The sequence below is a fragment of the Mchenga conophoros genome, linkage group LG19 (assembly GCF_057382185.1).
Source record: "Mchenga conophoros isolate Kocher_MC1m ecotype Shallow Benthic linkage group LG19, M_conophoros_male_GT1.1, whole genome shotgun sequence".
Classification (NCBI taxonomy): Eukaryota; Metazoa; Chordata; class Actinopteri; order Cichliformes; family Cichlidae; genus Mchenga; species Mchenga conophoros.
The window spans coordinates 22,106,018-22,122,055 of NC_140544.1; the positions used below are offsets into that span (position 1 = coordinate 22,106,018).

The 16,038-nt window shown below is 40.0% G+C and overlaps 2 protein-coding genes across 2 annotated transcripts; both read left to right on the forward strand.

Annotated features, from left to right (window-relative positions):
• The first annotated feature begins 85 nt into the window (after window positions 1-85).
• On the forward strand, window positions 86-9,559 carry hadhab (hydroxyacyl-CoA dehydrogenase trifunctional multienzyme complex subunit alpha b). Its single transcript, XM_085257284.1, has 20 exons — window positions 86-224; window positions 2,137-2,178; window positions 2,274-2,344; window positions 2,431-2,564; window positions 2,690-2,828; window positions 2,922-3,041; window positions 3,384-3,486; window positions 5,524-5,646; window positions 5,736-5,854; window positions 6,048-6,104; window positions 6,196-6,305; window positions 6,668-6,802; window positions 6,952-7,123; window positions 7,226-7,312; window positions 7,447-7,587; window positions 7,678-7,746; window positions 7,864-8,059; window positions 8,165-8,279; window positions 8,475-8,620; window positions 8,727-9,559. The coding sequence occupies exons 1-20, from the start codon at window positions 158-160 to the stop codon at window positions 8,870-8,872; spliced, it is 2,292 nt and encodes a 763-aa protein (XP_085113410.1). The 5' UTR covers window positions 86-157; the 3' UTR covers window positions 8,873-9,559.
• Window positions 9,560-9,693: 134 nt separating this feature from the next.
• On the forward strand, window positions 9,694-15,934 carry LOC146552212 (kinesin-like protein KIF3B). The gene is made up of 8 exons (XM_085256489.1): window positions 9,694-11,410; window positions 11,520-11,621; window positions 11,705-11,827; window positions 12,101-12,219; window positions 12,734-12,850; window positions 13,555-13,669; window positions 14,653-14,828; window positions 15,115-15,934. The coding sequence occupies exons 1-8, from the start codon at window positions 10,016-10,018 to the stop codon at window positions 15,263-15,265; spliced, it is 2,298 nt and encodes a 765-aa protein (XP_085112615.1). The 5' UTR covers window positions 9,694-10,015; the 3' UTR covers window positions 15,266-15,934.
• The last annotated feature ends 104 nt before the right edge of the window (window positions 15,935-16,038 follow it).

Consider the following 16,038-nt stretch of genomic DNA (forward strand, 5'->3'; position numbering starts at 1 on the left):
ACCAATGCTGTGGGGGTTTGTTGAAAGACAGCCAATAAGTACCTTGTCCGATTGACCGCTTTCAGGAAGTAGTACAAGTCTTGTTCTTCTCTTCTAAAGCACCTCCTAGTTAGCTAGCTTCCCTTCACGCCACCGCAGACTGACCTACGCTCCCAAGATGGCCGGTGTACGAGCTGTTGGTGTTCTCTCCAGACTCACATTAAGGAGATATAACGTTTTTACAGGTAGACTATACACTTGTTTCATGCAGACATTTTAAGCAAAGTCGGAAGAGAGAATGGCAGCGAGAGTCCAAATGTATTTAAGTGTCGTAAATGTATTAAATGTATAATTAGCTTGCGACTAGCTCTTATCGCCAATGAATGCCCTGCATAAACGTGTGGTAGTGCAGGTTAAATAACGCTAATTTTGAGTCAGTAAATGTATATCTCAATTAAAGTTTAACCAGAATTTCAAAGTGCGCGACACTCTTAAACTTTTATCTGTGCAGCGAGAACACTTTTAAGCGCTAGCTAGCCTACTGCTACGGAATCCCATAAGTTAAAGTGGGAGTGGATCAAAGCTGTAAATCGATTTGCTTCACTTTTAAGCCTTACATTGTATTGATTAAGACAGTTCAGACTGAGATTTAAAGGCTTGTGTACAGTATTCTCAATTGTGATGACCGCGGTTTCTGTCCTACTGGTGAGGGGAGAATGTAGGTGAAAGGTCGCTGTGCACTGAGGTCACGGAAATGTTGTGTGAACGTCTCATATACATCAGATGTATTTAATGCACGAGGACATTCGGTTTAAGTTCCTTTTAAATATGACATTGACTCTTAAATCTGTACGCAAAAGATATTGTTTAAAATATTTCAAAATGTTTTAAAAACTGGTTATTCCATCTCGGATCATGACATTTTTTTCTGTTAGATCATTTCTTATTTGTCTTTTATGCCCCAAGATTTGAACATACATAATGCTTGTTGTGAAAGTTTAGCTTCACGCACGTATGTGTATATGTAGAAAGAGAGATTTTTGTTATAGAAGGCCTGCCCATCCAGTTTCAGGCTTTTTTTCCCGCACATTGAAATCTGACGCCATTGAACATTAATATCTCAAAAACTATTAAAGGTAAAACCCTGAAATTCTTTCTTACTATAACATTGAAACAGAAGCTGTAACATGGGACAGATATATCTGCATTTTTAGTTCAAATATGAAAAAATAAATTTAAGCAGTCTTAGAAAGTGTTACATTTGAGCTCACACTAATATAAACCTTTATATAAAAAAGACAACGTGACTGTTTCTAAATAATATACACTTGTATTTCACGATTATGCAAAACAAAACTCCTATAATACTTTTGAACGTGAAATGAATAATCAACTTACTTAACTTTGGTGCAGGATTGAGCTAATATGACAAGTTATGCAATAACAATTAACAATTAACAAATTTCCCACGTGTGGGACTAATAAAGGTTATCTTATCTTATCTTAAAAAAGAAATATCTGTAGCTATTCCGGAAAAACAAAACTTGTGATTTTTCCAGATTTTACTCTAATTATAACTAAGAAAATGATTTTGTGAAATACATGCATATTTCATATCCTTTTCAATACATCCTATACCAACCATTTTGACATCTGCTACCCTGAAGGATTGTGTTAATTCAGGTTAAGTTTAACATATACCAAGAGATTTCAAGGGCTCAGAAAGTATAATGTAAATATTTTTCTACATAAAAAAATAAATGTATATTCGAGTAATTAACAGTAATAAAAGGGGGATTAGTAGCTTCTTTCGGGTAAGTAGTATTCCAAGGCCAAGACCCCTGGCTCTGATTGAACTTTATGGTAATATTTATATTCATGTACAAATACTACCTGAGAATTAACTTTGTGGGGAAAAAATGTTGGAAAAGGATTGGACCATTTTTCAAAAAAGTGCATCTTAAATGGATTTCCTATATAAAGCTAAAATTGAACAGCAATTAGTGTATTTATCCTAACTTTAGATCATAAAATTTTCAGGCAGATGGGACATGGATCAGCAGAAGTCATACAGAGATTTGTGATGGAAAAACCCAATAGTAAACTAACTTGGCACATAAACTAATAATGCACTGTCTTTTCCCTTGGTTTTTACAGGCCCATCTTATCGCTCCTTCTCAGTATCTCCTGCCATGCTAGGTAATTTCAGAACAATCATACTGTCAATCATCTGTATAAAAATATGTCAGACACTCGCTGAACCTAATTACACTCTCTTCTTTCTGTATTTGCAGCCCGAACACATGTGAACTATGAAGTCAAGGGAGACGTCGCTGTTGTACGGATTAATGACCCAAACTCAAAGGTGTGAGCTCAGTAACAGACGGTTAGTTTATTTTACAGTCTTGCATCGTGCAGGTTAAATGTAACTATAATTATGTTTCCCTCTAGGTCAACACACTGTCTATTCAAATGCAAAAAGAGATGACAGAGGTCATGAATGAAGTGTGGGAAAACAATGCCATTAACAGTGCTGTTCTTATCTCATCAAAGCCGGGATGTTTCATTGCAGGAGCTGATATCAAGTAAGCACAAACTCCTTAAGGGTGGTAGTGCAGACACAAAGCGTGACCCTAAAATGAGTGACGTCTCTGAATAATGAGTCCAAGTGGCTTGTCATTTTATTTAAAATATTCTACATCTGATTCAGTATGATCCAGGGCTGCAAAACCCCAGAAGAGGTTACCAAACTTTCTCAGGAAGGACAGAAAATGTTTGAGCAGATTGAAAAATCTCCAAAGCCCATTGTCGCTGCCATCAATGGTTCTTGCTTAGGAGGCGGCTTAGAGGTAAATAAGTGTTATTTTTAGCAGCTTGCTGTGTTTAACAGGGATCGATGATGATAATGTGTTCTCTAACCTGCTCTTTGTGTTGCATTTCAGTTTGCTATTGCCTGCCAGTACAGAGTTGCAACAAAGAGCAACAAAACAGTTCTCGGGACTCCAGAGGTGATGCTGGGTCTTCTACCTGGAGCTGGTGGTACGCAAAGACTCCCCAAAATGGTTAGTACTGGAATTTATTCCCCAAATTGTCTTTGATTTTGTTGAACTTTATTCACTTAAAAAAGTGGCATTCAGGGAGATACTTGTGAAATGGTAGCAACGATGTTCTATATTGGCAAAGCTCTAATACAGAGCAGTCAGGTAATGCTCGTAATTGGTTTAAGCTGTTGGAGACTTTGCAGACTGATTATCACTCCAGTTCATCATGTGCTGTTTTCTAGTGTGGACCACATTATAACCTCTATAAAAATTAAAAAAATATATTAGTGTATTTTTCTTTCTCCACACATTAAATAGTGATGATTATTCAGTGCATTATTGATCTGCTTTCTTTACCTGTAGGTTGGCCTCCCCTCTGCTTTTGACATGATGCTGACAGGACGAAATATCCGAGCAGATAAAGCCAAAAAGATGAGGCTTGTTGACCAACTTGTAGATCCTCTAGGTAAAACTCTAATGCTACCCAAGTAAAATTAAAAAATGGTGAACATGTGGGTAATTTGAAGTATTATAATTTGCTGTAATCTGTGCAGTTTGGTAAGTACCGTATTTTTACGACCATAAGGCGCACTTAAAAGTCTTAGATTTTCTTCAAAAAGTACGCCGCGCCCTATAGCGCAGTGCGCCCTGTGTGTTGTAAGGAGGACGTAGTAGAGAACACCATGAGAAGGCTAAAGGGTGAAGTGTGGGCATTGATCGTATATACCGGACAATCGCACATACCTGTATAAAAGGACAGGTATGTGCATTATGTGGAACATCGTTGTTTTAACAACCCTGAAAATGGCAAAGAGACACGCTTATGAAGCACAGTTTAAACTGAAGGCCATCAGCTATGCGGAGGAACATGGAAATCGAGCAGCGGCGAGAGAATTTAAGATTAACGAATCGATGGTTTGCAAATGGAGGAAGCTAGAAAACAAGCTCCGGCAGGTCAAGAAAACGCAGCAGAGTTTCCGCGGACATAAGGTGAGGTGGCCCGAGTTGGAGGAAAGACTCGAGCGGTGGATCATCGAGCAAAGAACGAGCGGTAGAAGCGTTTCGACGGTCACCATTCGGCTAAAAGCAGTTTCACTAGCTGAAGAGATGAACATTGAACATTTCCAAGGAGGTCCGTCTTGGTGCTTTCGTTTCATGAAACGGTGCCATTTTTCCATCCGGACCAGGACTACGGTAGCGCAGCAACTTCCAGCGGATTATAAGGAAAAGCTGGCCATCTTCCGCTCCTACTGCAGCAAACACATCGGCGACAAAAACATACAGCCCAGCCACATCACAAACATGGACGAGGTCCCGCTCACTTTTGACATCCCGGTGAGTCACACTGTGGAGAAGAAGGGGACCAGCACGGTAGCGATACGCACAACGGGGTATGAAAAGTCTTCTTTTACTGTTGTGCTTGGCTGCCATGCTAATGGACAGAAACTGCCGCCTATGGTGATTTTTAAGCGAAAGACTTTGCCTAAAGAGAAGTTTCCAGCAGGAATCATCATTAAGGCAAATGAAAAGGGCTGGATGGATGAGGAAATGATGAAAGAGTGGCTGAGGGAGGTGTATGTAAGGAGACCAGGTGGTTTTTTCCACGCATCACCATCGCTGTTGATCTGTGACTCTATGCGTGCCCATCTCACAGCCGATGTGAAAAAACTAGTGAAACAAATGAACTGTGAGCTTGCTGTCATTCCGGGAGGCCTGACAAAGGAACTCCAACCGCTGGACATCGGTGTGAACCGCCCGTTCAAAGTAAGGCTGCGAGCGGCGTGGGAGCGATGGATGACCGGTGGAGACCACAGTTTCACTAAGAGTGGAAGGCAGCGCCGGGCGAGTTACGCCACAATTTGCCAATGGATTGTAGATGCTTGGGCTAACATGTCTGCTGGCACTGTTGTTCGAGCTTTCGCAAAAGCCGGCATCATTTCCGAGGAGCCGCACGGCACGGAAAGTGACTCTGACAGTGAAGAAAGTGAACTTGGCATGTTTGATGGAGATTTAGCGCAGCTGTTCAATTCAGACACAGAGGATGAGGACTTCGATGGGTTTGATTGATGATAAAAATGTGAGTACCAAACTTTGTTTTGCTCCTGCTTTATTTTTAAATACGCACACTTGTATGCTTGTGTGTTGTTGATGATGACAATTACTGGTAATAAAAATGTGAGTACCAAACTCAGTTTTGCTCCTGCTTTATTTTTAAATATGCACTCTTGTATGCTTGTGTGTTGTTGATGATGACAATTACTGGTAATAAAAATGTGAGTAAGGTACCGAACTCAGGTTTGCTCCCGCTTTATTTTTAAATACGCATACGGTACTTGTATGCGCCCTATAATCCAGTGCGCCTTATGCGTGTGTTAAATACAGTGATGGCACACATAACTGAGACTGCGCCTTTTAGTACAGTGCGTCTTATGGTCGTGAAAATACGGTATTTGAGTGTACGTTGTTCAGTCTGAGGATGAGATTATTTCTGTTTGTATTAAAGGACCAGGACTGAAGAGTCCAGAGGAAGGAACAATGGAATACCTTGAGGAAGTTGCCATTGAGTGTGCCAAAGGGATTGCCAACAAAAAGATTTCTCTTCGCAAAGAAAAGGGTACAATGCAGAGTAAGTTGTATTGGATTTGTTTATCATTTGATTCTGTAGTCACTCTTGCTTGTTTTATCGTAATAACATTTCTGTTCTTATCTCCATAGAGATTCAAGACTATGTTATGAGCTTCCCCTTTGTCCGGAATCAGATTTACAAAACGGTCCAAGGCAAAGTTATGAAGCAAAGCAAAGGACTTTATCCAGCACCCCTGAAAATCATCGAAGTAAGTAAAAGCGCCTTCTAATGAATATGTTTTAGGAAATACAGTGAAAGATATGAATAGTACAGAGAAGTCAAAGTCATGGCATCGCTTTTGGGTAAACCTTTCTCATGCAATCTGCACCTTTGGCTTCTATGACGAGATTTTTTAAGAAAATAATATAACATTTTTATTATATATTTTTTCCTCCTCTTAGTGTGTGAAAACTGGAGTTGAACAAGGACCTGCTGCTGGATACTTAGCGGAGTCTCAGGTGAGGTTGTTTTCCTAAATTATTGGCACCCTAAATATTTACATTAATAAAATGTGTCTATAAACGGCATCAATATCCATGTTCATCACAGAATTTTGGTCAGTTGGCTAAAACTTCAGAATCGGCAGCCCTGATTGGTCTGTACCATGGTCAGGTTGCATGCAAGAAGAATCGCTTTGGAACCCCTGAAAGAGAAGTGAAGTAAGTGTAATGCAGATGGGAAGGGAGTTAGCATATTTGCATCCAGCAATTTAAAAACAAAACAACTTAAAGAATTTTAACACAACTGGTAATTTGCCAGAAGTCAAAACAGAACTATAAACAAGCCAAAAGCTTTCAAAAAAGTACAACCCACATGAACATTCCCAAGCAAGTCTTCCTCTTTTAATAATTAAAGTTGCTAATGTCCTGCCCTTGATATTTTTTTTAATGAGTTTTAGTCCTGCGTGAATTCTTGCTGCTGATTTTATTTTATTTTTTTATTTTTATTTTTTTTAAATAATATGACATATTGACCCTCATGACAGTAAGTTAACATCTAGGTTGTCTTTCTTTACCACTAGCACTCTTGCCATCTTGGGAGCAGGTCTTATGGGAGCAGGTATTGCTCAAGTGAGCGTGGACAAAGGTGTGCATACAATCCTGAAAGACACCACAGTGGAAGGACTGGCAAGAGGCGAACAGCAGGTTTACAAAGGGTGAGCTCATTTCTATATCACCCAGCACCGAACCCACCTCCTGATGGGAAATGCAGTGACACAGCCATGATAAAATAACGGTCAGGTCACCTCTGGTAATGTTATAGCTTTTTTTGCTGACTCGTATGACTTCTTTCTTTTAAAACAAGGCTCAATGATAAGACTAAAAAGAAGAGCATTACATCGTTTGAGAGAGACTCTATACTGTCTAACCTGACTGGCCAGTTGGAGTACAAGGGTTTTGAAAAGGCCGACATGGTTATTGAAGCTGTGTTTGAAGACATAAACATCAAGCATAAAGTTATAAAGGAGGTGGAAGCTGTGAGTATAATTTTTTTTTTAAACCATGTGATTTATACTTGGTTTGTAAGCATTTGTAGCACTAACTGTAACTTTGAGCTGTGATCTTGCTTTTGTCCTCAGGTGATCCCCCCTCACTGCATATTTGCCAGCAACACATCTGCTCTGCCCATAAAGGACATCGCAGCTGCCAGCAAAAGACCAGAAAAGGTCTGTACTTGAGTTTAACTTCCTAAGATCCACCTTTCAAATAATGCTATATATAAAAATCCATAAAAATGGTGCTGATGTTGACCTAACCTGAAATCAGAAAGTTTTGATTTGTTTTATTTCTCCATTCTTAGGTGATTGGAATGCACTACTTCTCTCCAGTGGACAAGATGCAGCTCCTTGAGATTATAACCACTGATAAGACATCAAAGGACACCACTGCCTCCGCTGTGGCAGTTGGCCTGAAGCAAGGAAAAGTCATCATAGTTGTTGGGGTGAGATTTGGCGCCATGTGTGTTCTTTCCCCTCTTAGTTTAAACTAAAACTAACAATGGTTTAACTTAAAATGTAACATGTTTTTGCAGGATGGACCCGGATTCTACACAACAAGATGCCTGGCTCCCATGTTGGCTGAGGGAGTGCGATTACTTCAGGTTAGTGTTGTTCCAGTAACAAATTCCAGCTCGGAGTTCAGTGCTGACTGCTGTAAATGATGTAACAGCATCAATATTTAATAGAGAATATGTTAATTTATCTTTCCGCATTTACAGGAAGGTGTTGACCCCAAGAAACTGGATGCACTCACCACAGGTTTTGGGTTCCCCGTGGGTTTGGCCACACTGGCTGATGAAGTTGGCATTGACGTTGCAGCCCATGTGGCAGAGGACCTTGGGAAAGCTTTTGGCTCCCGCTTAGGTGGTGGAAATGTGGAGGTTTTGAAGACTATGGTGGACCTTGGATTCAAGGGTATGTACTTCACTTCTTACTGAAATATGGTGAGTGACTTAAGGGCTTAAGTTTTAATTTTACTTGATTCTCAATTGTGTTAATGTTTTCTTTATTATTCTCAAGGCCGCAAATCAGGAAAGGGTTGCTACGTCTACCAGCCAGGAACTAAAGTCAAAGATGTGAACCCGGATATTGGAGACATTTTTGAGAAATATAAGTTGACACCAAACCCCTCTGTGTAAGTTGACAGTTATAGAGGTAGTAGTAGTAGTAGTAAAAGGACATTCAGTTCAGACTTTTCTTATTAAAAAAAAAAAAAGGGGGGGGGGGAGAGAGAGAAAGTGCTATCATTGCAGGTCTAAATCTAAAAGTTCATGCAGTGTTCTACTTGCTTCTTGAGGTTGGGATGTTTAACCACTCGTGTTTCTCACAGTTCATCAGACTCTGAAGTGCAGTACAGACTTGTCTCTCGATTTGTCAACGAAGCTGTGATGTGTTTGCAAGAAGGTATTTTGAACAACCCCTTGGAAGGAGACATCGGAGCAGTGTTTGGTCTTGGATTCCCCCCCTGCCTTGGAGGTCAGATTTGATTGCAAAGACATTTCACAACTGAATACTCATCTTGCAGTTACTCCTGTTTAATGTATGTAATACTAATATTTCTCATACATCTTGCTGCTTCCAGGACCTTTCCGTTTCGTGGACAGCTTTGGTGCTGACAAACTGGTGAACAAGATGAGGCAATACGAGGCCGTCTACGGGAATCACTTTGCACCATGCCAGCTTCTACTGGACCATGCAAAAGATTCCAGCAAGAAATTTCACAAGTGACCGAATCACCATGCTGTGCCAGTAGCTAATAGTAAAAACTCCAGCCTGCCATTTGAATGTGCCTAACATTTATATCGGTATAGGGTGGGGAAACGCACTGAGTCTAAACCTTGACCTAACCTTAAGTAATGCTGTTTAATGTAATAGTCCTACAGTAAATTCTGCCTTCATGAAATTTGTAATGTTCTGTTTTTTAATGTGTTTTAAAGTGGTGTAGATCTAATTTTGTGATTATTTGACAGGATGCAATCTGAGGTGTGTTGAATTCTTTCCCACGGTGTGTGTGTGCACAAAAGCATCCCAAATTATCATAAAACGCAATCAATACCTCTTTAAAACTGTCAGAAAAACTGGAACATTTCCATCTTCATGGAGATCAGACTGCATTGGTTTTTGTTAGGTCTATCTAATAAACTGGCAACGGATGATCTAAAATTGAAGTTGTTTTTTTATCATTAACAAAAAAAATTGCATAGGTGTGTTAGGGGCTAATTATTTACACATTGCATATGTAAAAACACTGTAGATGTAAAATAAACGGCTCCAAATGGTAACAATGAAATTCCTCTATAATGAATGTCTACAAGTATGTTTTAGCGAATGCCTTTTCATTCTTTTTTCTACGTGGAAGATTTTCTGGTTTGGTCTGGACAATGTGATGTGAAATAAAAGCTTGAATGAAATAAACCTGCGTTGTCTTTTGCAAGGTGCGTTCACGTCCTGCTCAGATGGGAAACGAGCCGCGTCTGTGGGCCACAAGGTTTGCTGAAATCTAATTCGTTGCGCAAGTCACATGTCTTATTTCCATTGTCCGCAGAGCAGGGTGTGTACCGGGGACGTGTGGGCTGGGTCTGGATGGATGGATATTCTGTGGGGGGGGTTTTTCCCCTCTTCATCAGCCTCCTCTACAAGCTTGTGACATCGCCTCTTTTCTGAGAGATGCTCGGGGCGGAGGAGACGCTGCGGTCATCGGTGGGTGATGAAAGCGGCTCACATGAGGCGTGTCTGACTTGTTTGCCTTTCTTCACTAAATAAAATGGGAGTTGCTGCACCTGTACGGAGAAGAGAAATTATGTGGACTCAGCGCGAGATAATTGCTTTTTTAACGTGGTGAGGTGATGTTAGCCTTTTTTTTAAGATAAAATGTCCAAAACCAAACATTGTGAGGCGGTCAGGGTAGTGGTCCGCTGCCGGCCGTTCAGCAGGAGAGAAGAGATAGCGGGGTCTGAAAACATTTTAGAGATTGATGACAAACTGGGGCAGATCACCATCAGGAACCCGAAGGCACCACCCGATGAGCCAATGAAAGTATTCACGTTTGATTCTGTTTACGGATGGAATTCAAAGCAAAGCGACATTTATGACGATGCGGTGAGACCTTTGGTGGAGTCCGTCCTCCAAGGCTTCAACGGGACTATATTTGCTTACGGACAAACTGGGACAGGTAAAACCCACACCATGCAAGGGGTTTCAAACGACCCAGAGAGGAGAGGTGTCATACCTAATTCATTTCAGCACATTTTCACACAAATATCCAGAACCCAGAATCAGAAATACCTGGTGAGGTCATCCTATCTCGAGATCTACCAGGAGGAAATCCGAGACCTGCTGTGCAAAGATAACAACAGGAAACTGGAACTTAAAGAAAGCCCAGACTTTGGCGTGTATGTTAAAGACCTGTCTTCAGTGGTGACCAAGAATGCCACAGAGATTGAACATGTGATGAACATAGGCAACCAGTCCAGGTCTGTGGGATTCACCAACATGAATGAACGCAGCTCTAGGTCTCATGCAATTTTTGTCATCACTGTGGAGTGCAGCGAAGTAGGGCCAGACGGTGAGGACCACATCCGAGTTGGGAAGCTGAACATGGTTGACCTGGCTGGCAGCGAGCGTCAGAGCAAGACAGGCGCCAAGGGGAAGCGTCTGAAGGAAGCTGCCAAAATCAACCTGTCCCTTTCTGCGCTGGGGAATGTCATTTCAGCTCTGGTGGATGGGAAGAGCACCCATGTCCCGTACAGAGACTCCAAACTGACCCGCTTGCTCCAGGACTCCCTGGGTGGCAATGCAAAGACTGTCATGATAGCAACAGTGGGGCCTTCGCACAAGAATTTTGATGAATCCCAGGCCACGCTGAGATACGCCAGCAGAGCCAAGAAAATAAAGAACAAACCACGGATTAATGAGGACCCCAAAGATGCCCTGCTGAGGGAGTTTCAGGAGGAGATCGCACGCTTGAAAGCTCAGCTAGAGGAGCGGGGAATGCTCGCGAAAGAGAGAAGAAGGAGGAGGAATAGCAAAAGATTGAGTAAAAGTTTGGCTGGCATGGAGGAGGACGTCCTTAGAGAGAGGGATGCTGATGTGTGGAAGACTGTGGAAGAGGACGATGGGAACTTGAAAGATGCAGGTGACATCCCAATAGTCCTGGCTTGCCAGGGAAGCAGTGAAAAGCTAAAGCACCTGAATGAAAACAGAAGAAGCGTGGAGGACATGCAGTGGGATCAAGATTCTGTGGAGAAGATCATAGAGAAATATAAGGTATTGTAAGTGTGAAACCAGTGAATTAATCAGTAAAATTTCAGATTAACGAGACACTGGTGGAACAAAAGAAATCTGCATAAATAATTAATTGCATCTTTGTTCACAGGCCATGGAGAGCAAACTGTTAGTTGGGGGAAAGACTATAATCGATCACACCAATGAACAACAAAAAATGCTTGAGCAGAAGAGACAAGAAATTGCAGAACAGGTTATTAATTGCGTCTAAAATCAAATCAATAATAAAGAAACTTTTTTGTTGCTTTTATTCAGCTTGGAATGTTTAATTTGCAGATAAGACAAGAGCGAGAGATCCAACAGCAGATGATGCTGCAGGATGAGGAGACCGTGGAAATGAAAGAAACATACTCCTCCCTGCAGCAGGAGATCGAACTTAAGACAAAGAAGCTGAAAAGAGTAAGATGACTCACCCACTAATGCGTCCCAATGGCATTATTGGAAAATCAATTAACTATTAGTCTTATTTACTATAAACAATCCTTTTTACACAGACAATGTCAGTAAAATACTTAGATTAGCCATTGTTATTGTGCGCTTAAATTTGAGGTTTTAATGACTTTTCTTGTGCGGGGGTATTTTACATTTGCATAAACCATCACTGTTTTCATGCAAACATTTTGCTACTCCAGGTTTCGTGATGCAGACCTCTGTTCTGTCCTTTCTGTACAGTTGTGTACCAAACTACAGGTACTGAAGAGAGAGATGAAAGAAATCATTGACGAACACATCACAACAAGACAGGAACTTGAACAGACGCAGAATGAGCTCACCCGAGAGCTCAAGTACAAGTAAGTAGTACATAAAACATACATGATGGAATTTTTCTTTTTAGAAAGAAAGAAGAAAGAAATCCACCCAATTTTGGCTATAATGCATTTTTATTTGATAAACTAATAAACTTTTTCATGAGTTGGGGTCTTTAGCGTTGTTCTTTCTTAGTCATCAGGAATGCAAATTATTCATGCATGCTTGTAACCAAGATAATATTTTTTGTTGTTCATTGGTGCAACTTGTTTTAGACCTCACCTGGAGATATACAATCTAAGCTTTTAAATTTTACGCCATCATTGAGGTGTCTTCCTGTTATACTGTATCACTATAATATCATTAATATATATCAAGTTAAACAGATGTCTCACCTTCATTCAAAACAACAATTATCTAAAGGTACTCTAAGACTATCCTAATGAAACACACATATGCCCAAGTTTTTGTTTCCATTTTACACCATTTTATACAGGAATTTAATTTGTATTATTTTGGCTGATTTCAATTTGCACCCGCTTGTCTTCTGTATTACAGATATCTCTTGATTGAGAATTTTATACCTCCCGAGGAAAAGAACAAAATTATAAATAGGCTGTACTTTGACAGCGAGGAGGACCAGTGGAGACTCCGACCAGTTATTCCATCAGAGAGGTCAGTAAATTAAATATCTGTATCTGTAAATGGTACATTAAAGAAAGAACATTCTCATAAAGAAATTGTGAGCACGCAAGAAATCCATCACTGAAACAGAAAAACACCAGCCGCTGTGTACCTGGAATGTGTAAGGTTTTAAATAAGGGATACACATGTGCTTTTTCTACTGTAGCTATTAGAGTTCTTTTGATCTGCATGCTTTACACTTAAATGCACCTGCACATTTCTTTTCTATGGGCTCTCAATCAACCCCCTGGAAAATATAGGAATTAAGTAACAGAAGCACATAACCAGAAAAGTGGATCTGGCCAAAAGATATTTTAGCACTTCATATACTGACTATATTGATAGAATTTGTGTCTAAATTATAACATCTAACAGCATATCTGGTATTTTTCAGCCACAATAATTTTAGCTACCACTGGGAGTCACTAAAGTAAAAAAAAAAAAATCCTTCACATGAAAATGGCTCTGGTCTTAAGGATTACAGATAATGATATATTATGAATTCTCATGAATCTGGTGTATTTTTATTTCCTAACCTGGGACATTTGCCATGTTGAGAAATATTGCTACAAGCTAATTAGCTGGCTATCTATGGGGAACATGGGTCTCAAAAAGGTTTACATCTCAGGTGACATCCACCCTAAGTGTATTTAACTGCAGAAATTCATCCTTTCCTATGTTTTTTTTTTTTCCAGTACACCCACCCAGGTCAGGAGAAGGCCTCTCTCAGCTTTGGGTTACAAGAGGCCAGTCAGCCAATATGCACAGATGGCTGTTGCCACAGCTACCGGGGCCCCATCTCGATACCAGGTCAGTGTTTGGAAATTCACAAGGCCAGTTGGCAGAAACAGCAGCGAAACAGGGAAGTTGTGATCTAATTTCCATTTTCATGTTCACAACCACCAACCTTTGCTGAAGGATGCGGAGACCATTGTAGCCATGGAAACTATTCACAGATTTAACTTTCGCATCTTTAGCCAGTGAGCCATTATTGTAAGAAAGCATACAGTTTACATTTCAGAAGAATCACTCATCACTCTATGGCTGTTTAATGTTTCATGTTTTATCAGTGTTAAGATACTGTTAATAAGACATTAAAGAGCAGAAGCTTTACAACAGAAGCCTTTACTGGAAAGGGAGAAAACTATTTGCATAAAATGATGGAAGGTTTTTGGTGTGCAACAGTTGCAGACCATTTTTGAATCGCAAAGAATTTGGCTGGGTCCAAACTTTTAACTCTGCATCTAGGCATCACTTCAGCTAATTCATGTCACTGGATTGGATCTATGTCTGTGGCGTTGGTGTTTTATGGAGTCTTTTTAATGCAGTTGTCTGGTAAATATTATAGCTGTCTGATTAAGTGTACTAACAGACTGTTAGAAATATCTGATTACCTGATAGCCATCTTGTTTAAATATAGACAGGTATTTTACAGCAGTGGTCTTTAACACCGGGTTCTCAGTTCAAATACACTCACGGCAGGGAAGACCAGTCAGCACCATGGAAGAGTCTAACACTGATTTCAGGCTGTGCAGCACAACCAAGGAGTAATAACCACCATAGGGATCATATTGATATCCTTATATCCAGCAAAACGAATATTTTTATAAGGATTGCATCAGTGTCAGTGTAACCCAACATTAGACTGAGCTGGGATATCTTGGTCTCTTGTGACTGTTCAGATTAAATCTAATGTGCTTCTCCATGGAAACTGGCTTAGAGTGGAGGCTGGATTTTTTTGTGCAAGTAAATGTGTTTTTTAACTACATTTTTATTGTTGTATATCCTTACAGGCTGAGAACATCATGCTTTTGGAGTTAGACATGTCTCCCCCAACCATGTTCATGTTAAATCTTGATGGTACTCACCTGGAGAGAGCCTTTACACCGAGGCTAATACACGATCCCCTGGCAAATGTTTTCTTTAGAGAAAGGACTGCATCACCAATGGTCAGGAAATCTAAGTCCTGGTAAGAGAACAGCAAGTAGATAATTTCTTTATTTATGGCTCTAACTGAATTTTGCAGCAAAATTTTAGAAGAATAATTTTGTAATTTTGTCTTCAGTTTTCCTCTTTAATAAATTGGATTTCCTGAAAACATGTCTATGCACTTTACCATACATTGCACCATTCTGCTTTAAATACAATTCACATATTTTGTTTTGTTTTTTTATATCTCACCTATTAAATCTTGTGCATCATTCTGTGATATTAAAGATTAAAATATAGTCAGTGGTTTTTGCAATGGTTTGCAGGTATCAGGCACCACAAGCAGCATCTGTCACATCATCTTCTTCGTCCACCACTCTGACATCAGAACTTCAGAACTTCTCTCCGTCTCAGCGACAAAGACCTTCCTCAGCTGCCTATCTTCCACTGGGAAGTCCAACTCAGACAAGCCCCTGATTTATGTCGATTACACCTGCACTGTAGGGCCGGCCTTAATTAATGGTGGCACCAGTAATGTCTGGGAGAGATGGGGGGGGGTGGCTATATGTCTTGACTTTAGATTGCTTTAAGTTCTCTTATGCAAAACGGTGAAGTAAGCATGTGTTCAGCTTAACCCAGAAGTTAACCTTTATTGATTTTTTTCAAATGCCTGACTCTTAAAAGTGATAGTTTGCTGTTTGGCTTAATAAGATTTGGCTTTTTTCTTTGTTGCCTAAGCCATGCAATTTTCTTGGCTTACACTGCCCTATCAAAATAGCACAGACGAGGCTTCCAGGCTTTTTTCAGCTAATAGGGGTGTATTTTAGTCCAGTTTGTATTTACTGAATCTGTCCCCCACCCCCAATAAGAACACTTAAATACTTATTTTTTTTCTGTTTAGCCATATATCAGTCTTTGCCAAAACACTGAAGGGTAATGGAGGTGGGGGGAGTGTCTGCAAGACCACTTTGGTTTAGCCTGTATGCTTGATGAATTGTTGCTTCAGTTTGTAGCCAGTGTAATTGTAAGCCAAAAATGTGAAGAAAGCTTGCAGTGCTCTCTATATCAGCTGCCTTATTTTTTCATAGTTGTGAAATTGTGCAAAGTCCATTTGCTTACACATGAAAATAAAGAGACTTAAACAGTCTTAAACTCATTATTATTATACATATACATATATATATATATATATATATATATATATATATATATATATATATATATATATATCCTCCTTTCTCGTCATAGTT

Excerpts from the sequence above, each read along its gene's own strand:
- hadhab (XM_085257284.1), top strand. The coding sequence starts at position 158 with ATGGCCGGTGTACGAGCTGTTGGTGTTCTCTCCAGACTCACATTAAGG. Across the intron at positions 2,345-2,430 it reads TTAATGACCCAAACTCAAAG|GTCAACACACTGTCTATTCA; the intron begins GTGTGAGCTCAG and ends GTTTCCCTCTAG. Across the intron at positions 6,803-6,951 it reads GAACAGCAGGTTTACAAAGG|GCTCAATGATAAGACTAAAA; the intron begins GTGAGCTCATTT and ends TTTTAAAACAAG.
- LOC146552212 (XM_085256489.1), top strand. The coding sequence starts at position 10,016 with ATGTCCAAAACCAAACATTGTGAGGCGGTCAGGGTAGTGGTCCGCTGC. Across the intron at positions 11,622-11,704 it reads GACAAGAAATTGCAGAACAG|ATAAGACAAGAGCGAGAGAT; the intron begins GTTATTAATTGC and ends TTTAATTTGCAG. Across the intron at positions 12,851-13,554 it reads CCAGTTATTCCATCAGAGAG|TACACCCACCCAGGTCAGGA; the intron begins GTCAGTAAATTA and ends TTTTTTTTCCAG.